Source organism: Parambassis ranga, chromosome 10, assembly GCF_900634625.1.
Source record: "Parambassis ranga chromosome 10, fParRan2.1, whole genome shotgun sequence".
In the NCBI taxonomy this organism is placed as follows: domain Eukaryota; kingdom Metazoa; phylum Chordata; class Actinopteri; family Ambassidae; genus Parambassis; species Parambassis ranga.
Genome location: NC_041031.1, coordinates 13,037,279 through 13,063,351, shown reverse-complemented (window position 1 = coordinate 13,063,351; position 26,073 = coordinate 13,037,279). Strand labels below are relative to the sequence as shown.

At 41.3% G+C, this 26,073-nt stretch overlaps 1 protein-coding gene across 1 annotated transcript in view; it reads right to left on the bottom strand.

Moving 5' to 3' along the window:
* Positions 1–427: 427 nt before the first annotated feature.
* ahnak (AHNAK nucleoprotein) overlaps positions 428–26,073 on the bottom strand; it is a 32,438-nt gene continuing 6,792 nt past the window's right edge. The window contains exons 2-6 of the mRNA XM_028415620.1: positions 25,889–25,948; positions 22,256–22,316; positions 21,992–22,148; positions 21,656–21,882; positions 428–21,560 (exon numbers count right to left, since the gene is read on the bottom strand). Of these exons, the coding sequence (XP_028271421.1) occupies positions 1,332–21,560; positions 21,656–21,882; positions 21,992–22,148 (20,613 nt within the window). The 5' untranslated portion in view covers positions 22,256–22,316; positions 25,889–25,948 and the 3' untranslated portion in view covers positions 428–1,331. The remainder of the gene's footprint in view (positions 21,561–21,655; positions 21,883–21,991; positions 22,149–22,255; positions 22,317–25,888; positions 25,949–26,073) is intronic.

Sequence of the window (26,073 nt, the reverse complement as noted above, 5' to 3'; positions counted from 1 at the left end):
TTCGATCCCGTTTAAAGGCTTTGGTGCTGTTTATATCAACAAAAATGAAAAGAACAAAAAAAAGTGCATGAAAAAGCAGACATGTTTTCATGTTATATGGTGACACTACTAAAACACATCATATTTAGTAATTTCTCTAAATGCAGTAGAAATGCAGTGTAACATTAACTAGCCCATATTCTTGTATAAACCATTGTTGCACTGAAAGCTCATATTTTATCTATGCTTTTATAGGTTTCAAAATGTATAGGTTCCAACATTGTATACCCAATCCCACTCATTTCAATCTTTTCAATGTATTCTTCTGGGAGTTAAAATCCTTCCAAGTTTAAAATAAATTACATAAATCTTTTTTTATTTAGTTTATTTGGCAAAATGCACACAAAAGAATATACCTCAATAATAATGCTCTCCAAAACTGTGCAGCTGTCTAGCAATATAGAATTTTAATCACAAAAACATGAGAATAAAAGTGACTGTTTATTTGTGACATTTTTTTCTGTAAGCATGTTGTGTATACAAAGAGGGAGTGACAAAATTAAACAAACAAACAAAAAAACAGATGATTATTAAACTGTGAAAATAACATGATTAGGAAGCAGAACCTCTTTAAAATAAAACAAATTTATATCTGTGGTAAAAGACAAATGGATTTTGGCAAATACATTTTCTTGACAAAAAAAAACTAAAAGTACTGACAGCATTTCAGGGACAAAGATTGTCTTTGCAATTATGGTATATACATCATCATCACTCTTTAGAATGTGTTATAAAGGGCCAGCTCTATGTTGTGTAAATATGCTTCTGCACTGATTATATATTGTGAAAGCTTGAAAATAAAACCATGTCATAGATTAAAAATAACAACTGGTGATTGTTTATATGTGTGTCTAGGTGTATTAACAACATTTCTGTCCAAGTAACAATTTTGAGTTTTGTTTTGTGCAACAGACCCCTGGAAACAAAAAATATACCACACCCTTTCATAAACAACATTCATTTAACAGAATGAAACAGGACACAGTAACAAACCCCGTAATAAAGTTTTGTGAGAATTTTGTGAGATGGTGTATGTTCAATATATCTAGACTATGTACAGAAAACAATATTTATTATTACAATACAAATTTATCTTATTTACAGTTTGAAGGGATTTTAAACAATCTCATGCACTCATGTCTAATTACTGAAAAAATGATTTATTCATACTTAAAAACACTGAGGTGACTGTGCATGTCCTCTTGTATTTAAAAGAAAAAAGGTGTTAAGTAGTATCTATATCATCAATGTTATGAGAATGTATTTGTGTGTACATGAGAGGGAAAATTGCCTCATTTCTTTGGTGTAACAGATAGCTCAACTTTTGGGAACTTGAAACCACTTCTTGAACCACTGTCACTGCTTGAGGATGAAGACAATCTCGACTTTTTAGACAGAGACACACCTGAACTCCCCTCCGCTCCTGCCTCACTGTTGTCTCCAAGTGTCACTTCATATGAGCCCTTTGACTTTGAACCAAAACCGCCAAACGTGCCAAACTTCAACTTGCCTTTCTTCCCTTTGACCTTGCTGTCTCCCAAGTCTAATGAAATGTCACCACCCTCAGCTTCTAAGTGAGCTGAAGGAGAACTGACTGCAAGTGCTCCCTCATCACTAAAAGAAGAAGACCGATGTCTTGATTTCTTAAAGAGATCTAGTGAGGCTGACTTTGCTTTACTTGTCACACTGAGTCCAGAATCACCCTCTAATTGTAATTTTCCACTTACTTCCCCAGAATGAAGTTCTTTAGAGGCCTCACTACCTTTTCCGCTCACACTCAAACCTACCTCTGGTCCACGAAGGTCACCTACACTGCTGCCCTTTGCTTTTGATTTGCCAAACAACTTTGGAATCTTAACTTTTACTTTGCCTTCACTATGCCTCACTTCTGGACTAGGAACCTCTATATTCTGTGGATTAACTTGGCAACTAACAGCTGGAGACTGTACACCTATGCCTCCACTGCCTGTAAGCTCTGTTTCAACTTTTCCTCCATCAACTTGTCCTTCAACACGAGGAAGAGCAATACCAAATTTGGGTATTTTGATTTTGGAAAATGTCACTTTACCCTCTGGGTAATGAAGGCCACTAACTGAACTGTCCGCTGAAACACTTGCATGGGTTTCTGCCCCACCTTTGACATTCAACATTTTAAGAGTAGGAGTCTTTCCTTTTGCATCTGGGCCTTCAAAACTAACATTTGTGCTGTCTGTGCCGGTACCGCCAATGCCGATATTCAAGCTAGGAGTTGTCAAATCCACATCAGGAGATTTAAATCCCTCAGGTAAATCCACAGATACATTGTCTGTCATTTTTGGTGATTTGAATTCCACATCAGGAAAATGAAGCCTACCAAAAAGGGGCTTCTTTGTCTTGGTTCCTTTGGCATGAATATTAGGTTTGTCAACATCTAGATCCACTGCAGGTGTTTCAATGTCAACAACTGGTTTCTTTGCCTTTCCCTTCACTTTAGGAAGCTTAAACTTTCCCTTTTTTCCTTTTACACTGATGTCAACATCAGGGGCATCGAGACTTGCCTCATTTTCAGAAAAGCTAATCTCTGGGGATTTCATTGCAAATTTAGGACCTTTAAACTTTGGAAAGGTAATGCCAGTCTTTTCTGGATCAACAGCAACACTGGTTCCTCCCTCAACATTTGGCACAGATACATCAATTCCTCCTGTTAATTTGGGCCCTTTCAAATTCACATTAGCATCAGGTGTTTTGACATCAAGATTTGGGCCCTCTATTTTTGGACCTGTGAGACCAAACGATGGCATTTTCATTTTGGGCATTTCAAATCCACCTTTGGGCACTTCAACCTCCACCTTGGGACCTTTGATGTCTGCTTCAGGTAAGGAAACCTCTCCAATCTTTGGAACTGTAACATCCATGTCACCTTCAAGTTTAGGGCCTTTCAGATTGAAATCAACATCAGGCATGGAGATTTTAGGTCCAGATATGCTCGGCATTTTCAACTTAGGTCCTTTGATTTTACCACTTGGACTGTCAATGTCCAATTCTGGCCCAGTTATATCCACTCCAGGTGCTTTAACGCCAATGTCAACTTTGGGAAGGTTGACATCAACTTCTGGACCTTCAATGTTTGGACCTTTCAACCCAAAGGATGGCATTTTGAATTTGGGCATTTTGATTTCGCCTCTGTGGCCCTCAATATCAACCTCTGGTCCTTCAATGTCTACTTTGGGAACTTTAAAGTCACCCTCCACCTTTGGAACAGACACATCAACGTCTCCTTTCAGTTTGGGCCCTTTTAGATTGATGTCCAAATCTGGGAGCTTGGGTCCCGATAGTGTTGGCAGTTTGATTTTTGGTCCTTTGAGTTTTGCATCAGGACCTTCAACATTGAATTCTGGTCCTTTAATGTCAACTTCTGGTGCCTTTACATCAACACTGGCATGGGGAAGGTTTATATCCAGATCTGGCCCCTCTACCTTTGGACCTTTGAAGCCAAATGATGGCATTTTGATCTTAGGCATTTCAAATCCACCTTTGCCCCCATCAACATCGACCTTTGGACCTTTGATGTCTACCTTAGGCAAGGATATGTCTCCTTCAATCTTTGGACTTGAGACATCAACACCACCTTCAACTTTAGGGCTTTTGAGATTGAAATCCACATCAGGCATGGACATTTTAGGTCCAGATATACTGGGCATTTGGAATTTAGGTCCTTTGATCTTCCCACTTGGAATGTTAATGTCAACCTCCGGTCCTGAAATGTCTACATCTGGTGCTTTAATGTCAACTTTGGGAAGGCTAGCATCAACTTCTGGGCCTTCAATGTTTGGACCTTTCAACCCAAAAGTTGGCCTTTTGAATTTGGGCATTTTGAGTCCTCCCTTAGAGCCCTCGATATCAACTTCTGGTCCTTCAATATCCAATTTGGGGGCTTTTATGTCACCCTCTACCTTCGGAACAGACACATCAACGTCTCCTTTCAGTTTGGGCCCTTTTAGATTAATGTCGAAATCTGGGAGCTTGGGTCCTGATAGTGTTGGCAGTTTGATTTTTGGTCCTTTAAGTTTTGCATCAGGACCTCCAACATCAAATTCTGGTCCTCTAATGTCAATTTCTGGTGCTTTTACATCCACACTTCCTTTGGGAAGATTTATATCAACATCTGGACCCTCCACTTTTGGCCCTTTGAGACCAAATGATGGCATTTTTATTTTAGGCATCTCAAATCCACCTTTGGGCCCTTCAAACTCTACCTTTGGACCTTTGATGTCCCCTTTAGGTAAAGACATGTCTCCTTCTATCTTTGGAGCTGAGACATCAACACCTCCTTCCAGTTTAGGGCCTTTAAGATTGAAATCCAGATCAGGCATTGAAATCTTGGGTCCAGATATACTTGGCATTTTGAACTTGGGTCCTTTAATTTTACCACTTGGACTGTCAATGTCAATTTCTGGTGCTGCTAGATCTACATCAATGTCAGGTTTGGGAAGGTTGACATCAACTTCTGGGCCTTCAACATGTGGACCTTTCAACCCAAAGGATGGCATTTTGAATTTGGGCATTTTGAATCCTCCTTTGGGGCCCTCGATATCAACTTCTGGTCCTTCAATATCCACCTTGGGGGCTTTAATGTCACCCTCCACTTTTGGAACAGACACATCAACGTCTCCTTTCAATTTGGGTCCTTTTAGATTAATGTCCAAATCTGGCAGCTTGGGTCCTGACAGTGTTGGCAGTTTGATTTTTGGTCCTTTGAGTTTTGCATCAGGACCTTCAACATCAAATTCTGGCCCTTTAATGTCAACTTCTGGTGCCTTTACATCCACACTTCCTTTGGGAAGATTAATATCAATATCTGGACCCTCTACTTTTGGACCCTTCATGCCAAATGATGGCATTTTGATTTTGGGCATTTCAAATCCACCTTTGGGCCCTTCAAACTCCACCTTTGGACCTTTGATGTCTCCTTTAGGTAGGGATATGTCTCCCTCAATCTTTGGAGTTGAGACATCAACACCACCTTCAAGTTTAGGGCCTTTAAGATTGAAATCCACATCAGGCATAGAAATCTTCGGTCCAGAAATACTTGGCATTTTGAATTTGGGTCCTTTGATCTTCCCACTTGGACTATCAATGTCAACCTCCGGGCCTGATATGTCTACATCTGGTGCTTTAATGTCAATGTCAGCTTTGGGAAGGCTGACATCAATTTCTGGGCCTTCAACATGTGGACCTTTCAATCCAAAGGATGGCATTTTGAATTTGGGCATTTTGAATCCTCCTTTGGGGCCTTCAATGTCAACTTCTGGTCCTTCAATATCCACCTTGGGGGCTTTAATGTCACCCTCCACTTTTGGAACAGACATATCAACATCTCCTTTCAGTTTGGGCCCTTTTAAATTAATGTCGAAATCTGGGAGCTTGGGTCCTGATAGTGTTGGCAGTTTGATTTTTGGTCCTTTGAGTTTTGCATCAGGACCTTCAACATCAAATTCTGGCCCTTTAATGTCAACTTCTGGGGCCTTTACATCCACACTTCCTTTGGGAAGATTAATATCAATATCTGGACCCTCTACTTTTGGACCCTTCATGCCAAATGATGGCATTTTGATTTTGGGCATTTCAAATCCACCTTTGGGCCCTTCAAACTCCACCTTTGGACCTTTGATGTCTCCTTTAGGTAAGGATAAGTCTCCCTCAATCTTAGGAGATGACACATCAACACCACCTTCAAGTTTAGGGCCTTTAAGATTGAAATCCACATCAGGCATTGAAATCTTGGGTCCAGAAATACTTGGCATTTTGAATTTAGGTCCTTTGATCGTCCCACCTGGAATGTCAATGTCAACCTCCGGTCCTGATATGTCTACATCTGGTGCCTTAATGTCAAGTTCAGCTTTGGGAAGGTTGACATCAACTTCTGGGCCTTCAAAATGTGGGCCTTTCAACCCAAACGATGGCATTTTGAATTTAGGCATTTTGAGTCCTCCCTTAGGGCCTTCAAGGTCCACTTCTGGTCCTTCAACATCCACTGTCGGGACTTTGATGCCACCCTCCACCTTTGGAACAGACACATCAATGTCTCCTTTCAATTTGGGCCCTTTGAGATTAATGTCAAAATCTGGAAGCTTGGGGCCTGATAGTGTTGGCAGTTTGACTTTTGGTCCTTTGAGTTTTGCATCTGGACCTTCAACATCAAATTCTGGCCCTTTAATGTCAACTTCTGGTGCCTTTATGTCAATTCCAGCCTTAGGAAGATTTAAATCCACATCTGGACCCTCTACTTTTGGTCCTTTGATACCAAATGATGGCATTTTGATTTTGGGCATTTCAAATCCACCTTTAGGCCCTTCAAACTCCACCTTTGGGCCTTTAATGTCTCCTTTAGGTAGGGATATGTCTCCCTCAATCTTTGGAGCTGACACATCTACACCACCTTCAAGCTTAGGGCCTTTCAGATTGAAATCCACATCAGGCATTGACATTTTGGGTCCAGATATACTTGGCATCTTGAATTTAGGTCCTTTGATCTTCCCACTTGGAATGTCAATGTCAACCTCCGGTCCTGATATGTCTACATCGGGTGCTTTAATGTCAAGTTCAGCTTTGGGAAGGTTGACATCAACTTCTGGACCTTCAATATGTGGACCTTTTAACCCAAAGGATGGCATTTTGAATTTGGGCATTTTGAGTCCTCCCGTGATGCCCTCAATGTCAACTTCTGGTGCTTCAATATCCACTTTGGGGACTTTTATGTCACCCTCCACTTTTGGAACAGATACATCAATGTCACCTTTCAATTTGGGCCCTTTGAGATTTATGTCAAAATCTGGAAGCTTGGGTCCTGTTAGTGTTGGTAGTTTGATTTTAGGTCCTTTGATCTTTGCATCAGGACCTTCAACGTCAAAATCTGGCCCTTTAATATCAACATTGGGTGCTTTTACATCAACATCAGCCTTGGGAAGATTTATATCCATGTCGGGACCCTGAACTTTTGGTCCTTTAAAGCCAAAAGTTGGCATTTTGACTTTAGGCATTTCAAAACCACCTTTACCCCCACCGACATCAACTTTTGGACCCTTCATGTCTACTTCAGGCAAGGATATGTCACCTTCAATCTTTGGACTTGAGATATCAACACCACCTTCAAGTTTAGGACCCTTCATATTGAAATCCACATCAGGCATGGAGATTTTAGGTCCAGATATACTTGGCATCTTGAATTTAGGTCCTTTAATTTTACCACTTGGAACATCAATGTCAATCTCTGGTCCTGATATGTCTACATCTGGTGCTTTAATGTCAATTTCAGTTTTTGGAAGGTTGACATCAACTTCTGGGCCTTCAATGTTTGGACCTTTCAACCCAAAGGATGGCATTTTGAATTTGGGCATTTTGAATCCTCCTTTGGGGCCCTCAATATCAAATTCTGGTCCTTCAATACCCACCTTGGGGACCTCTATGTCACCCTCAACTTTTGGAACAGACACATCAATGTCTCCTTTCAGTTTGGGCCCTTTTAAATTAATGTCGAAATCTGGGAGCTTGGGTCCTGACAATGAAGGCATTTTGATTTTTGGTCCTTTGAGTTTTGCATCAGGAACTTCAACATCAAACTCTGGACCTTTAATGTCAAATTCTGGGACCTTTACATCAACACTGGCCTTCGGAAGATTTATATCAACATCTGGACCCTCTACTTTTGGTCCTTTTATGCCAAAAGATGGCATTTTGATTTTGGGCATTTCAAATCCACCTTTGGGCCCTTCAATCTCTACCTTTGGACCTTTGATGTCTCCTTCAGGTAAGGATATTTCTCCTTCAATCTTTGGAGCTGACACATCAACACCACCTTCAAGTTTAGGGCCTTTCAGATTGAAATCCACGTCAGGCATGGAAATTTTGGGTCCAGATAAACTTGGCATCTTAAATTTTGGTCCTTTTATCTTTCCACTTGGACTGTCAATGTCAACTCCTGGTGCAGATATATCAACGTCAGGTGTTTTAATGTCGATATCTGCTTTGGGAAGGCTGACATCAACTTCGGGACCTTCAACATGTGGACCTTTCAATCCAAAGGATGGCATTTTAAATTTGGGCATTTTGAATCCTCCTTTGGGGCCCTCAATGTCGACATCTGGACCTTCAACATCCACTCTGGGGAAATTAACGTCACCCTCCACCTTTGGAACAGACACGTCTACATCTCCTTTCACTTTGGGCCCTTTCAGATTAACCTTTGGACTTTTAAACCCAAACTTCGGCATTTTGAATTTTGTTTTCTTTGAGCCAACTTCAGGAACATCAAGTGTGACATCTGGTCCTTCAATCTGAGCTTTTGGCAAGTGAACATCTCCTTTCTTATCACCCTTTATTTTTGGTCCTGTAAGACTGACATCAACATCTGGAAGTGAAATCTTGGGACCAGAAACTGAAGGCAATTTTAGCTTTGGCCCACTAATTTTTCCCTCTGGATATTCCACATCAAGGCTGGGAGATTCAATTTTCAAGTCAGATGTGTTGATGTCTCCTTCAATATTTGGAACTCCTACATCCCCTTTGATTTTGGGTCCTTTGAGATTAATGTCGAAGTCTGGTAGCTTTGGTCCAGACAAGGAGGGCAACTTGAATTTAGGTCCTTTAAGATTTCCATCTGGACCTTCAATATCAACACGAGGTGTGTCAATGTCAACCTCTGGTGCTTTTACATTGACAGAGGCCTTGGGAAGTTTTGCATCAATATCTGGGCCCTCCAATTTTGGACCTTTAATGCCAAATGATGGCATTTTGATTTTTGGCATTTCAAATCCACCTTTAGGACCTTCAACCTCAATCTTTGGACCTTTGATGTCCCCTTCAGGTACAGAGATGTTTCCTTCAATCTTTGGAGCTGAAACATCAAAACCACCTTCAAGTTTAGGGCTTTTCAGATTGAAATCCACATCAGGCATTGAAATCTTGGGTCCAGATATACTTGGCATCTTGAATTTGGGTCCTTTAATTTTACCACTTGGACTGTCAATGTCAATTTCTGGTGCTGCTAGATCTACATCAATGTCAGGTTTGGGAAGGTTGACATCAACTTCTGGGCCTTCAACATGTGGACCTTTCAACCCGAAGGATGGCATTTTGAATTTGGGCATTTTGAATCCTGCTTTGGGGCCCTCAATATCAACTTCTGGTCCTTCAATATCCACCTTAGGTGCTTTTATGTCACCCTCCACTTTTGGGACAGACACATCAACGTCTCCTTTCAGTTTGGGCCCTTTTAGATTAATGTCGAAATCTGGCAGCTTGGGGCCTGATAGTGTTGGCAGTTTGATTTTTGGTCCTTTGAGTTTTGCATCAGGACCTTCAACATCAAATTCTGGCCCTTTAATGTCAACTTCTGGTGCCTTTATGTCAATTCCAGCCTTGGGAAGATTTATATCAACATCTGGACCCTCCACTTTTGGACCCTTTATGCCAAATGAGGGCATTTTGATTTTGGGCATTTCAAATCCACCTTTGGGCCCTTCGAACTCCACCTTTGGACCTTTGATGTCTCCTTTAGGCAAAGATATGTCTCCTTCTATTTTTGGAGCAGACAAATCAACACCACCTTCAAGTTTAGGGCCTTTAAGATTGAAATCCACATCAGGCATTGAAATCTTGGGTCCAGATATACTTGGCATCTTGAATTTGGGTCCTTTAATTTTACCACTTGGACTGTCAATGTCAATTTCTGGTGCTGCTAAATCTACATCAATGTCAGATTTGGGAAGGTTGACATCAACTTCTGGGCCTTCAACATGTGGACCTTTCAACCCAAAGGATGGCATTTTGAATTTGGGCATTTTGAATCCTCCTTTGGGGCCCTCAATATCAACTTCTGGTCCTTCAATATCCACCTTAGGGGCTTTTATGTCACCCTCCACTTTTGGGACAGACACATCAATGTCTCCTTTCAGTTTGGGCCCTTTTAGATTAATGTCAAAATCTGGCAGCTTGGGGCCTGATAGTGTTGGCAGTTTGATTTTTGGTCCTTTGAGTTTTGCATCAGGACCTTCAACATCAAATTCTGGCCCTTTAATGTCAACTTCTGGTGCCTTTATGTCAATTCCAGCCTTGGGAAGATTTATATCAACATCTGGACCCTCCACTTTTGGACCCTTTATGCCAAATGAGGGCATTTTGATTTTGGGCATTTCAAATCCACCTTTGGGCCCTTCGAACTCCACCTTTGGACCTTTGATGTCTCCTTTAGGCAAAGATATGTCTCCTTCTATTTTTGGAGCAGACAAATCAACACCACCTTCAAGTTTAGGGCCTTTAAGATTGAAATCCACATCAGGCATTGAAATCTTGGGTCCAGATATACTTGGCATCTTGAATTTGGGTCCTTTAATTTTACCACTTGGACTGTCAATGTCAATTTCTGGTGCTGCTAGATCTACATCAATGTCAGATTTGGGAAGGTTGACATCAACTTCTGGGCCTTCAACATGTGGACCTTTCAACCCAAAGGATGGCATTTTGAATTTGGGCATTTTGAATCCTCCTTTGGGGCCCTCAATATCAACTTCTGGTCCTTCAATATCCACCTTAGGGGCTTTTATGTCACCCTCCACTTTTGGGACAGACACATCAACGTCTCCTTTCAGTTTGGGCCCTTTTAGATTAATGTCAAAATCTGGCAGCTTGGGGCCTGATAGTGTTGGCAGTTTGATTTTTGGTCCTTTGAGTTTTGCATCAGGACCTTCAACATCAACTTCTGGCCCTTTAATGTCAACTTCTGGTGCCTTTATGTCAATTCCAGCCTTGGGAAGATTTATATCAACATCTGGACCCTCCACTTTTGGACCCTTTATGCCAAATGAGGGCATTTTGATTTTGGGCATTTCAAATCCACCTTTGGGCCCTTCGAACTCCACCTTTGGACCTTTGATGTCTCCTTTAGGCAAAGATATGTCTCCTTCTATTTTTGGAGCAGACAAATCAACTCCACCTTCAAGTTTAGGGCCTTTAAGATTGAAATCCACATCAGGCATTGAAATCTTGGGTCCAGATATACTTGGCATCTTGAATTTGGGTCCTTTAATTTTACCACTTGGACTGTCAATGTCAATTTCTGGTGCTGCTAGATCTACATCAATGTCAGATTTGGGAAGGTTGACATCAACTTCTGCGCCTTCAACATGTGGACCTTTCAACCCAAAGGATGGCATTTTGAATTTGGGCATTTTGAATCCTCCTTTGGGGCCCTCAATATCAACTTCTGGTCCTTCAATATCCACCTTAGGGGCTTTTATGTCACCCTCCACTTTTGGGACAGACACATCAACGTCTCCTTTCAGTTTGGGCCCTTTTAGATTAATGTCGAAATCTGGCAGCTTGGGGCCTGATAGTGTTGGCAGTTTGATTTTTGGTCCTTTGAGTTTTGCATCAGGACCTTCAACATCAAATTCTGGCCCTTTAATGTCAACTTCTGGTGCCTTTATGTCAATTCCAGCCTTGGGAAGATTTATATCAACATCTGGACCCTCCACTTTTGGACCCTTTATGCCAAATGAAGGCATTTTGATTTTGGGCATTTCAAATCCACCTTTGGGCCCTTCGAACTCCACCTTTGGACCTTTGATGTCTCCTTTAGGCAAAGATATGTCTCCTTCTATTTTTGGAGCAGACAAATCAACACCACCTTCAAGTTTAGGGCCTTTCAGGTTGAAATCCACATCAGGCATGGAAATCTTAGGTCCAGATATACTTGGCATCTTGAATTTGGGTCCTTTAATCTTACCACTTGGACTGTCAATGTCAACCTCTGGTGCTGTCAGATCTACATCAATGTCAGGTTTGGGAATGTTAACATCAATTTCTGGGCCTTCAACATGTGGACCTTTCAACCCAAAGGATGGCATTTTGAATTTGGGCATTTTGAATCCTCCTTTGGGGCCCTCAATATCGACTTCTGGTCCTTCAATATCCACCTTGGGGGCTTTTATGTCTCCTTCCACTTTTGGAACAGACACATCAATGTCTCCTTTCAGTTTGGGCCCTTTTAGATTAATGTCGAAATCTGGCAGCTTGGGGCCTGATAGTGTTGGCAGTTTGATTTTTGGTCCTTTGAGTTTTGCATCAGGACCTTCAACATCAAATTCTGGCCCTTTAATGTCAACTTCTGGTGCCTTTATGTCAATTCCAGCCTTGGGAAGATTTATATCAACATCTGGACCCTCCACTTTTGGACCCTTTATGCCAAATGAAGGCATTTTGATTTTGGGCATTTCAAATCCACCTTTGGGCCCTTCGAACTCCACCTTTGGACCTTTGATGTCTCCTTTAGGCAAAGATATGTCTCCTTCTATTTTTGGAGCAGACAAATCAACACCACCTTCAAGTTTGGGGCCTTTCAGGTTGAAATCCACATCAGGCATGGAAATCTTAGGTCCAGATATACTTGGCATCTTGAATTTGGGTCCTTTAATCTTACCACTTGGACTGTCAATGTCAACCTCTGGTGCTGTCAGATCTACATCAATGTCAGGTTTGGGAATGTTAACATCAATTTCTGGGCCTTCAACATGTGGACCTTTCAACCCAAAGGATGGCATTTTGAATTTGGGCATTTTGAATCCTCCTTTGGGGCCCTCAATATCGACTTCTGGTCCTTCAATATCCACCTTGGGGGCTTTTATGTCTCCTTCCACTTTTGGAACAGACACATCAATGTCTCCTTTCAGTTTGGGGCCTTTTAGATTAATGTCAAAATCTGGCAGCTTGGGTCCTGATAGTGTTGGAAGTTTGATTTTTGGTCCTTTGAGTTTTGCATCAGGACCTTCAACATCAAATTCTGGCCCTTTGATGTCAACTTCTGGTGCCTTTATGTCAATACCAGCCTTGGGAAGATTTATATCAACATCTGGACCCTCCATTTTTGGACCCTTGATGCCAAATGAGGGCATTTTGATTTTGGGCATTTCAAATCCACCTTTGGGCCCTTCAAATTCCACCTTTGGACCTTTGATGTCTCCTTTAGGCAAAGATATGTCTCCTTCTATTTTTGGAGCAGACAAATCAATGCCACCTTCAAGTTTAGGGCCTTTAAGATTGAAATCCACATCAGGCATAGAAATCTTAGGTCCAGATATACTTGGCATCTTGAATTTGGGTCCTTTAATCTTACCACTTGGACTGTCAATGTCAACTTCTGGTGCTGTCAGATCTACATCAATGTCAGGTTTGGGAATGTTAACATCAATTTCTGGGCCTTCAACATGTGGACCTTTCAACCCAAAGGATGGCATTTTGAATTTGGGCATTTTGAATCCTCCTTTGGGGCCCTCAATATCAACTTCTGGTCCTTCAATATCCACCTTAGGTGCTTTTATGTCACCCTCCACTTTTGGGACAGACACATCAACGTCTCCTTTCAGTTTGGGCCCTTTTAGATTAATGTCGAAATCTGGCAGCTTGGGGCCTGATAGTGTTGGCAGTTTGATTTTTGGTCCTTTGAGTTTTGCATCAGGACCTTCAACATCAAATTCTGGCCCTTTGATGTCAACTTCTGGTGCCTTTATGTCAATACCAGCCTTGGGAAGATTTATATCAACATCTGGACCCTCCATTTTTGGACCCTTGATGCCAAATGATGGCATTTTGATTTTGGGCATTTCAAATCCACCTTTTGGCCCTTCAAACTCCACCTTTGGACCTTTGATGTCTCCTTTAGGCAAAGATATGTCTCCTTCTATTTTTGGAGCAGACAAATCAACGCCACCTTCAAGTTTAGGGCCTTTAAGATTGAAATCCACATCAGGCATAGAAATCTTGGGTCCAGATATACTTGGCATCTTGAATTTGGGTCCTTTAATCTTACCGCTTGGACTGTCAACGTCAACTTCTGGTGCTGTCAGATCTACATCAATGTCAGGTTTGGGAATGTTAACATCAATTTCTGGGCCTTCAACATGTGGACCTTTCAACCCAAATGATGGCATTTTGAATTTGGGCATTTTGAATCCTCCTTTGGGGCCCTCAATATCAACTTCTGGCCCTTCAATATCCACCTTGGGGGCTTTTATGTCACCCTCCACTTTTGGAACAGACACATCAACGTCTCCTTTCAGTTTGGGCCCTTTTAGATTAATGTCAAAATCTGGCAGCTTGGGGCCTGATAGTGTTGGCAGTTTGATCTTTGGCCCTTTGAGTTTTGCATCAGGACCTTCAACATCAAATTCTGGCCCTTTAATGTCAACTTCTGGTGCCTTTATGTCAATTCCAGCCTTGGGAAGATTTATATCAACATCTGGACCCTCCACTTTTGGACCCTTTATGCCAAATGAGGGCATTTTGATTTTGGGCATTTCAAATCCACCTTTGGGCCCTTCGAACTCCACCTTTGGACCTTTGATGTCTCCTTTAGGCAAAGATATGTCTCCTTCTATTTTTGGAGCAGACAAATCAACACCACCTTCAAGTTTAGGGCCTTTAAGATTGAAATCCACATCAGGCATTGAAATCTTGGGTCCAGATATACTTGGCATCTTGAATTTGGGTCCTTTAATTTTACCACTTGGACTGTCAATGTCAATTTCTGGTGCTGCTAAATCTACATCAATGTCAGATTTGGGAAGGTTGACATCAACTTCTGGGCCTTCAACATGTGGACCTTTCAACCCAAAGGATGGCATTTTGAATTTGGGCATTTTGAATCCTCCTTTGGGGCCCTCAATATCAACTTCTGGTCCTTCAATATCCACCTTAGGGGCTTTTATGTCACCCTCCACTTTTGGGACAGACACATCAATGTCTCCTTTCAGTTTGGGCCCTTTTAGATTAATGTCAAAATCTGGCAGCTTGGGGCCTGATAGTGTTGGCAGTTTGATTTTTGGTCCTTTGAGTTTTGCATCAGGACCTTCAACATCAAATTCTGGCCCTTTAATGTCAACTTCTGGTGCCTTTATGTCAATTCCAGCCTTGGGAAGATTTATATCAACATCTGGACCCTCCACTTTTGGACCCTTTATGCCAAATGAGGGCATTTTGATTTTGGGCATTTCAAATCCACCTTTGGGCCCTTCGAACTCCACCTTTGGACCTTTGATGTCTCCTTTAGGCAAAGATATGTCTCCTTCTATTTTTGGAGCAGACAAATCAACACCACCTTCAAGTTTGGGGCCTTTCAGATTGAAATCCACATCAGGCATAGAAATCTTGGGTCCAGATATACTTGGCATCTTGAATTTGGGTCCTTTAATCTTACCGCTTGGACTGTCAATGTCAACTTCTGGTGCTGTCAGATCTACATCAATGTCGGGTTTGGGAATGTTAACATCAACTTCTGGGCCTTCAACATGTGGACCTTTCAACCCAAATGAGGGCATTTTGAATTTGGGCATTTTAAATCCTCCTTTGGGGCCCTCAATATCAACATCTGGTCCTTCAATATCCACCTTGGGGGCTTTTATGTCACCCTCCACTTTTGGACCAGACACATCAACGTCTCCTTTCAGTTTGGGCCCTTTTAGATTAATGTCAAAATCTGGCAGCTTGGGGCCTGATACTGTTGGCAGTTTGATTTTTGGCCCTTTAAGTTTTGCATCAGGACCTTCAACATCAAATTCTGGCCCTTTAATGTCAACTTCTGGTGCCTTTATGTCAATTCCAGCCTTGGGAAGATTTATATCAACATCTGGACCCTCCACTTTTGGACCCTTCATGCCAAATGATGGCATTTTGATTTTGGGCATTTCAAATCCACCTTTGGGCCCTTCGAACTCCACCTTTGGACCTTTGATGTCTCCTTTAGGCAAAGATATGTCTCCTTCTATTTTTGGAGATGGCAGATCAACACCACCTTCAAGTTTAGGGCCTTTAAGATTGAAATCCACGTCAGGCATGGAAATCTTGGGTCCAGATATACTTGGCATCTTGAATTTGGGTCCTTTAATCTTACCACTTGGACTGTCAACGTCAACTTCTGGTGCTGCCAGATCTACATCAATGCTAGGTTTGGGAAGGTTGACATCAACTTCTGGGCCTTCAAGATTTGGACCTTTCAACCCAAAGGATGGCATTTTAAATTTGGGCATTTTGAATCCTCCTTTGTGGCCCTCAATATTAACTTCTGGTCCTTCAATATCCACCTTGGGGGCTTTTATGTCACCCTCCACCTTTGGAACAGACACATCAATATCACCTTTCAGTTTTGGTCCTTTTAGATTAATGTCAAAATCTGGGAGCTTGGGGCCTGATAGTGTTGGCAGTTTGACTTTTGGTCCTTTGAGTTTTGCATCAGGACCTTCAACATCAAATTCTGGCCCTTTAATGTCAACTTCTGGTGCCTTTATGTCAATTCCAGCCTTGGGAAGATTTACATCCACATCTGGACCCTCTACTTTTGGTCCTTTGATACCAAATGATGGCATTTTGATTTTGGGCATTTCAAATCCACCTTTGGGCCCTTCAAACTCCACCTTTGGACCTTTGATGTCTCCTTTAGGTAAAGATATGTCTCCCTCAATCTTTGGAGCTGACACATCAATGCCACCTTCAAGTTTAGGGCCTTTTAGATTGAAATCCACATCAGGCATTGAAATCTTTGGTCCAGATATACTTGGCATCTTAAATTTAGGTCCTTTGATCTTGCCACTTGGAACATCAATGTCAATCTCCGGTCCGGATATATCTACATCTGGTGCTTTAATGTCCACCTTGGGGGCTTTTATGTCACCCTCCACTTTTGGGACAGACACATCAACGTCTCCTTTCAGTTTTGGCCCTTTTAGATTTATGTCAAAATCTGGTAGCTTGGGTCCTGACAGTGTTGGTAGTTTAATTTTTGGTCCTTTGAGTTTTGCATCAGGACCTTCAACATCAAGTTCTGGCCCTTTAATATCAACCTGTGGTGCCTTTATGTCAAGTCCAGCCTTGGGAAGATTCACATCAACATCTGGACCCTCCACTTTTGGTCCTTTGATACCAAATGATGGCATTTTGATTTTGGGCATTTCAAATCCACCTTTGGGCCCTTCAAACTCCACCTTTGGACCTTTGATGTCTCCTTTGGGTACAGATATGTCTCCCTCAATCTTTGGAGCTGACACATCAATGCCACCTTCAAGTTTAGGGCCTTTTAGATTGAAATCCACATCAGGCATTGAAATCTTCGGTCCAGATATACTTGGCATCTTGAATTTAGGTCCTTTGATCTTGCCACTTGGAACATCAATGTCAATCTCCGGTCCGGATATGTCTACATCTGGTGCTTTAATGTCCACCTTGGGGGCTTTTATGTCACCCTCCACTTTTGGGACAGACACATCAACGTCTCCTTTCAGTTTTGGCCCTTTTAGATTTATGTCAAAATCTGGTAGCTTGGGCCCTGACAGTGTTGGTAGTTTAATTTTTGGTCCTTTGAGTTTTGCATCAGGACCTTCAACATCAAGTTCTGGCCCTTTAATATCAACCTGTGGTGCCTTTATGTCAAGTCCAGCCTTGGGAAGATTCACATCAACATCTGGACCCTCCACTTTTGGTCCTTTGATACCAAATGATGGCATTTTGATTTTGGGCATTTCAAATCCACCTTTGGGCCCTTCAAACTCCACCTTTGGACCTTTGATGTCTGCTTTGGGTAAAGATATGTCTCCCTCAATCTTTGGAGCTGACACATCAATGCCACCTTCAAGTTTAGGGCCTTTTAGATTGAAATCCACATCAGGCATTGAAATCTTCGGTCCAGATATACTTGGCATCTTGAATTTAGGTCCTTTGATCTTGCCACTTGGAACATCAATGTCAATCTCCGGTCCGGATACGTCTACATCTGGTGCTTTAATGTCCACCTTGGGGGCTTTTATGTCACCCTCCACTTTTGGGACAGACACATCAACGTCTCCTTTCAGTTTTGGCCCTTTTAGATTTATGTCAAAATCTGGTAGCTTGGGTCCTGACAGTGTTGGGAGTTTAATTTTTGGTCCTTTGAGTTTTGCATCAGGACCTTCAACATCAAGTTCTGGCCCTTTAATATCAACTTCTGGTGCTTTTATGTCAATTTCAGCCCTGGGAAGATTCACATCAACATCTGGACCCTCCACTTTTGGTCCTTTGATACCAAATGATGGCATTTTGATTTTGGGCATTTCAAATCCACCTTTGGGCCCTTCAAACTCCACCTTTGGACCTTTGATGTCTCCTTTAGGTATAGATATGTCTCCCTCAATCTTTGGAGCTGACACATCAACGCCACCTTCAAGTTTAGGGCCTTTTAGATTGAAATCCACATCAGGCATTGAAATCTTCGGTCCAGATATACTTGGCATCTTGAATTTAGGTCCTTTGATCTTGCCACTTGGAACATCAATGTCAACCTCTGGCCCTGATATATCTACATCTGGTGCTTTAATGTCCACCTTGGGGGCTTTTATGTCTCCCTCCACTTTTGGGACAGACACATCAACGTCCCCTTTCAGTTTTGGCCCTTTTAGATTAATGTCAAAATCTGGCAGCTTAGGTCCTGATAGTGTTGGCAGTTTGATTTTTGGTCCTTTGAGTTTTGCATCAGGACCTTCAACATCAAATTCTGGCCCTTTAATATCAACTTCTGGTGCCTTTATGTCAATACCAGCCTTGGGAAGATTTACATCAACATCTGGACCCCCCACCTTTGGTCCTTTGAAACCAAATGATGGCATTTTAATTTTGGGCATTTCAAATCCACCTTTGGGCCCTTCAAACTCCACCTTTGGACCTTTGATGTCTCCTTTAGGTAAAGATATGTCTCCCTCAATCTTTGGAGCTGACACATCAACACCACCTTCAAGTTTAGGGCCTTTCAGATTGAAATCTACATCAGGCATCGACACCTTCGGTCCAGATATACTTGGCATGTTGACTTTAGGTCCTTTGATCTTGCCACTTGGAACATCAATGTCAATCTCCCGTCCGGATATGTCTACATCTGGTGCATTGATATCCACCTTGGGGGCTTTTATCCCACCCTCCACTTTGGGGATAGGCACATCAACGTTTCCTTTCAGTTTGGGCCCTTTTAGATTAATGTCCAAATCTGGTAGCTTGGGTCCCGATAGTGTTGGCAGTTTGATTTTTGGTCCTTTGAGTTTTGCATCAGGACCTTCAACATCAATTTCTGGCCCTTTGATGTCAACTTCTGGTGCCTTTATGTCAATTCCATCCTTGGGAAGTTTTACATTAACATCTGGACCCTCCACTTTTGATCCTTTGATACCAAATGATGGCATTTTGATTTTGGGCATTTCAAATCCACCTTTGGGCCCTTCAAACTCCAACGTTGGACCTTTGACGTCTCCTTTAGGTAAAGATAAGTCTCCTTCAATGTTTGGAGCTGACACATCAACACCACCTTCAAGTTTAGGACCTTTCAGATTGAAATCCACATCAGGCATGGGGATTTTGGGTCCAGACATACTTGTCATCTTGAGTTTAGGTCCTTTGACCTCATCACCTTGAATAACACCTTCTGACCCCTTTACACCAATCTCTGGACCCCTGATGTTTACTCTAGGTAACGATACGTCTCCTTCAATTCTTGGAGCTGAGACATCAAGACCACCATCAAGTTTAGGGCCTTTAAGATTAAAATCCATGTCATTCTTTGAAGTTTTTGGTCCAGCTTTTGAAAAGCTGACATCAATGTCTGAGCCTTCAACTTTTTGGCCTGTAATCCCAAAGGAAGGCATTTTAAATTTGGGCATTTTAATATCTCCTTTGTAGCCCTTAGTTTCAACTTCAGATCCTTCAATATCCATCTTTGCAATTTTCATATCACCTTCCACAGTCGGAAGAGATACATCAATGTCACTTTTCATTTCAGGCCTTTTTAAATTAACACCCACATTTGGCAGCTTGGGACCAGACACTGATTGCAGTTTTATTTTTGGTCCTTTCATTTTTGCATCAGGATCTTCAATATAGACCTTTGGACCTTCAGTTTCAACTTGTGGGGCCTTTCCATCAATACTGGCTTTTGGAACATTGACATCTGGAACCTCCACTTGTGGACCTTTGATGCCAAACGAGGGAATTTTAAATTTAGGCAGCTTAAATCCATTTTTGTCTTCCTCAATATCCACATTACCTGAATGAAGATCCACATCCTCCTCACCTTTGAGTTTGATATCAGATGCTGGCACCTTAGGTATTTTAACTTCAGGGCCTTTGATCGTTACATTAGGACTTTCAATGTCAATCTCTGGACCTTTGCTGTCAACATTAAGTGCTTTCACATCAATCTTGGCCTTAGGAACATTTATTCCTGGATCCCCTACATTTGGACCTTTGATTTTAATCTTAGAAATGGTTAGATCCACATCCGGGGCTTTGACATCAATTCCTGATGTTTTTGTCTCAGTTTCAACTTTTGGAAGATTGGCTCCAAATGAGGAGATCTTTATACGAGACATATCTCCTTGAGCCTCAGTATTTGTGTCTGACCCAGATAAAGACAATTCGGATTTTTTAGTCAGTTTATGTGTCACAGGAACCTCAGGACTAGTTCCCTCCTTAAGTACTCCTTTCATTCCAAACATAGGCATCTTGACTGTTGACATTTTAATATCACCTGTAGTGCCCTCAGTTTCATTTGAACCTGCAAGGTTAACGTTCATGCCTGTCACAGAAATCTTGCCCGCTTTAGACAAGTTTCCAGAGGGAACATTACCTAATGTGATTGTTGATCCACCTATCCTTCCCCCTGTCAGCTCAGCGTCAGTATCTGTGGAGCCACCGCCAAGTCTGACGTTTGGAATATTAATACTGCCTGACCCCTTGATCAGTGGTGGACTAATGGTAATTTCAGACATCCCCACTTTTGGCCCCTCACTTAAGCCACTGTCAAAACCTCCCACCTGTGTTTTGTCCATGGTTGAAATTTGAAACGCTTTTCCTGGTGAAGACAGACTTATTGGCCTACCATTTTCATCAGTCGAGATCATCTCTGCACCTCCTGACCCTCCTATTGTGATATTCCTACTGCCAGTGTTGCTGCCGTCTCTTAGTGACATGGTTGTTTTTGAAATTTGAACGTTTCCACCTGCTTGCTCTCCACTCCCTCTTGAGTTTTCAGTGCCTTCCTGGCCTTTACCTACTGTTACCCCAAAGTTAGGCACTTTAAATGTGATATCTGCACCTCTGTCTTTTCCCTCTCTTACAACTGTGGTGTTTTGAATTGGCCCAGTGTACGTTACATTGCTTGACTCAAAAACCCCCTCCTCAGTTCCCATTTTACCTGAAGGACTGCCATGTGAGAATCTGATGCGAGGAGATCCATCTCCAGATTCGTGCCTTAGCCCTTTGATACCTGGACTTGACAGTTCAAGTTGTTCACTTATGCCACTTGGCATGTCCACTGTGTAAGTAGTGATACGTCGAGTAATGGTGGTGACTGTGCTGCCATCGCTGCTTGTGCTGCTATGCCGCTCTGTGCGAACATCTACTCCCTCTGCAAGGTCTTCAGACTTCAGCCTTGGTTTAATCTTTTTTGTGTATATTCTCTTATAATCTTCATCATCTCCGCTCTGTTGATTAAAAACACAAGAAGAAATGTTAGTATACCAGGTATCAATATAATGGCATCCCTAAAAGCAAATTAATGATTATGTTAAAAACTTACAAGAATGATGTCTGGACTGGAACCTCCAAAACGTGTCTTCCCTTCCCAAGTAAGGGTGCCAACTGGTGAACGGCACGGTGTGCTCATGGGCGAGTAGCAAGGGGATTTGTCTCCTTTGTTTTGTAGTTTAAGTCCAACCTTGTGTCGGTTCAGTGTCTTCAACAGCTCTGCAGTTTCTTCTGAGCTCATATTTTCAAAGTAGATAGTAGCACCTACAATCTGGTCACCTATGAATTAATCGTAGAGCAACAAGAAGTCCGTTAATAAAGTAAGTCAGTGACACACATCTTATATATTTGGTAAGATATTGGCTTGGGGAAAAAATGTATATGTTACCTTGATATACTTTTCCAGACCGTGCTGCAGGTGACTCTCCTTTTACCTCTTTGACAAAGATCTCCCCTCCACTGGTCTGCTCAATGGTCAGCCCGGTTTTGTCCGGACCTTCCCAGTCTGTGAATAGAACCTCCCTGGTTTCCTCGTCATCAGCCATCTGTACATAACCATACAAAAAGCTTGGTTATCAAGTTTGGTCAGTAAACAAAAAAACACACAAGCTGACAAGAACTTGTCATTTTAACCATAAACAATGGTTATTACCTTGTTTTCTTTCTTTTCTCTGTTTCAGCCCTGGTGTGATGGAAACTCAGTCTTTGTTTTCCTGCAAAAAAAAACATAACATAAATAAAATAAAATAGAATAAAAAAAATCCTGAAAACAGAATCAGTCTGGAAAGTATTTTCCTGGGATGAAATGTCAATAAGACTGTAAAATAACTCTTCATCTCAATAAGAAGATTGTACCTAACTATGGGAGCTATTTAGTTTTGAAGCCTACATTTACCCAAAAGTGAACACTAGATGGTGTTAAAACTCTTTTAACAACATAGCCTCTATCTCCAAAACACCAAACCCTCAAGTCCCTCCCTCCAGGATGCTCTGTGTTTTGGAAATTTGGATAAAGTCAGACCACACCCTGCCCTGAGAAAATCAGCTTAATCCTGCACCAGCACCCGAGTTCTCAATAGAAAGAAGTCAATAGAAAGAATAATAGCAGTTGTATTGTCTTTCCTTAAGAAAACACATGCAGAAACACACACTAACAAACACATTAAGATGTTAGTACACATCCCCTCTTATAAAAGACATTAAATTCCATAGACAGTAAAAGGATCATCCTTGCCATCATTTGTGTTGTAGAAGTGGCGCTTGTTTACAACTTTCCCAGAAATTCTTCTACCCACGCACCTTGATCAAACGGCTCATTGTTTTATCAATACCAAACTCTATACAGCCCGTCCCTTTAAATTATACAAAGCTGTCAAAACCATGTGTCTCTGCAATGCCGGAAATGTTCTATATGTTGATACAACATTTCACATTTCGTTACATAGGTGAAAATACAACTTAATACATAAACAAACTGCACTGCAGAGAATGTGGGTAGCAATAGTATTAGAGGTATATTTTGATACATGTAATTGCACCATCGTCCTACTGCTGCCTACTGCAATCATTACATTTGCTTCAGGAATCTTTCTTTTTTCCTGTAATCAGCTAATAATGCTTATAGTAATAAATGACAAAACCCAAGCCATGGCACACAGAAACAGGATATAAATTTTTGTGGTGATTGCTTACTTCTGTTTTCATGGGGTGGACTTGACAACCAGAGACCAACTTTTAAAACCAAATTTTCTTTCAGCATTCCATGAAAGACCTAAATGAGACACTGATTATGCATTAAAATAGTTTTCGGAAGTAATATTGTCAGCGTGAAAGTAAATGCTAGATACAGACTAATATGTTTCTTTACAGTTTTGCATGACTATAAATGACATAATTGGATCAGTAAGCCACAAATGTCTATTTTATTGCTTTGGTCACACTGTCCTGCAAGATAAGAAGCTGCTGGAAAGAAGAGCAACCTGAGGCAAAGATAAAGAAACAGCTGTTTCGAACATATCACTCACTGAATGACCATCTACCAACTTGCCATGCTACCAGTACACAGTTATTTTTTAGAACAAATGAGAAGTGAGTGAATGTAAACTAATGTAGTATTACATTTACTGAAAAGACAGAGTCCCATAACTATTACCATTTCTTTGTCAGATAAAATTTTCTGTTGAAGTTATATGTGTGAAAAACCATTAATAAACAGGCAGAGCTGATCTCCTCAATTTACATTACCCTTTCCAAGGCCGTAAGCAAAGCACAAATTATCACAAGTCAATAAATAGACTGGCGCTGTGTGATTGGGAATACTGGAGAATGCATGCAATGCTTTGAGGTAATATTAAACCGTCTGTCTAAAATAGCATTTTGCAGGCAGAACAACACAACAGAGGGTGATAATACCAGAGCATGGGATGCTGGTTATGCCAAAGATGACGCCAAACACTTGCAGGCATCTACAACCTGACCTTCCTTCTTTCTGTGCATCTCATTGTGTCTGTCAGTGTAACTGACAAAAGCTTGAAACTTAAATCTATCAAGACCTTAAGCTTGCAACAATATATACCTCAATCATACCTCATACAGCTGAAATGTGCGGGCATGGAAGAGAAAAATCCAACTTCACCCATTTAACTTTCGTCAGGCCAGTTCCACTCAAGTCAATGAACAGTGCCACTAATAGTATCTTAATCAAGTCCTTCTGATGCCATCCAGAGAGTATTTGAAATGAATCAAAAGGCATTTGTGTTTTTTCCTTGGGTCACAGTGTGGCTCATTTTACACATACACATCCTCTCTTCATCCAGTCAGTAAAAACAGACAAAAATAGCTGACAAATGTTTCACATGATCTTGGTTTTCTTTCCTTCAGGCTTATTGACATGGCAAAGTACAGTATTTGAGTGTGGCAGTAAAAATGAAGCACTTAAGCTCTCAAACAAGGAACATATTGTTGACTGAATATTTAAAAAAGGGAAGGCAAGAAAAAAAAACTAACTAGCTCTCTGACTTAAAGAGAGAGCTCCTTGACATACTTCTCCTGTGCCCCCCTCTTTATTTCGAACATAAACATTTCATTGATAGACATATTTTTAACTTCTTCTGCCCTATGAGTCTTTCCATGATCGAGAGAAATATGTTCTCACAGTTTTTACATATTTCTGGTGGCAAGCTGCAGGGAGGAGCTGAAGCCTGCAGCATATAGGAGGGAAGGGAAAAGCACACAGAGAGAGGGAGGGATGTGGAGTAAAAAAGAGGAAATGGCAAAAAAAAATGAAAGTGAGAAAGGGAAAGGAATGGTTGTGAAAGTGTTTAGTGGAATGTTAGCCTAAGGACTAAAAGTGAAGAAGCAGAAAAGAAAATGCAAGGGTAATACTGTGAGTCTTTTCAGAATCTTGCAACAACACACTGTGTATGTGGAAACATAACCAAAACATAACCTAAGGCCGAAAGAAAGTGATCCTTCCATCTTCATAGAAATTGCTTATGTTAAAAAGATTAGAGAAAGACTGAATAAATAAAGTTTCTGTTCTTCGAATCATAAGACAAGCAGGCAGAGTGTGACTCAAAGCCTCTACTTTCTTTCACTTGCTATGCCTGAGTCTAACAACTCCGATACTATATAGCATAACATATTATTAAATGATGTCATCAAAAACATACAATACATATAAAACAAAACAAAAAACTTTCAAGGTAACCTTTGGCAATAGAAGAAAATTAGGTTAAAGGGAGTTATTGTTGCCTGGTATGCATGTTAAGAGTAGGGAGGTGGGGGCAGACAGCCAAAGCTACAGTGCAACCACGGAGCAGTCCTGAATATGCATCCCTGATGTAATAGGCCAAGCAGAGGCCTGTACACAGTTTTAGTTTTCCCTACACTCAAAAGAAGCTGCTGACTTACAAACTGTGTGAAAGCAGCATTAGGTTGGCGGGCTTTTTTCAGTTATTTAATAAGAAAAGAAAAAGGGCCTCAGTGGAACAGGTGGTCACTTGGGGGAGGAAGCAGGGGTGCAAAAAGTCTGCATGGTGAACAGAAGCAGCCAAGTGTCAGGTTTCCAAAAGGCAGACCTTTCACAGCTGAATGATGGAGGCATGACCTTCCAGGTTCAAAGAAGGCTTTGCTACAAACATTCCAAAAGAGGTTTGGCCCCACACAAATGCATTTCTGAGGTGACACTGATTAGATGGTCTTGGATTGAAGTCAGTTTTCTTGCTTTATTTATCCACTAACAGATAGTGTAGGCAGTGTTGTGCAGATCTCTTTGGACACTTACCTTGGATTGCTCAAGCAAAGCCAAGGGCTTCCGTCTGATTTATTCTTGTTGTCTTGACTTCTGTTAACAAAACACAAAAACAGAGTTTGGGTTTAGTTTTACCAAAAAAAATAAATCATTCAACTTTGTTAAAGTTCCAAAGAAGCCAGTCCTAAGTTCATCATAATGGTCTCTTATGCAGTAAC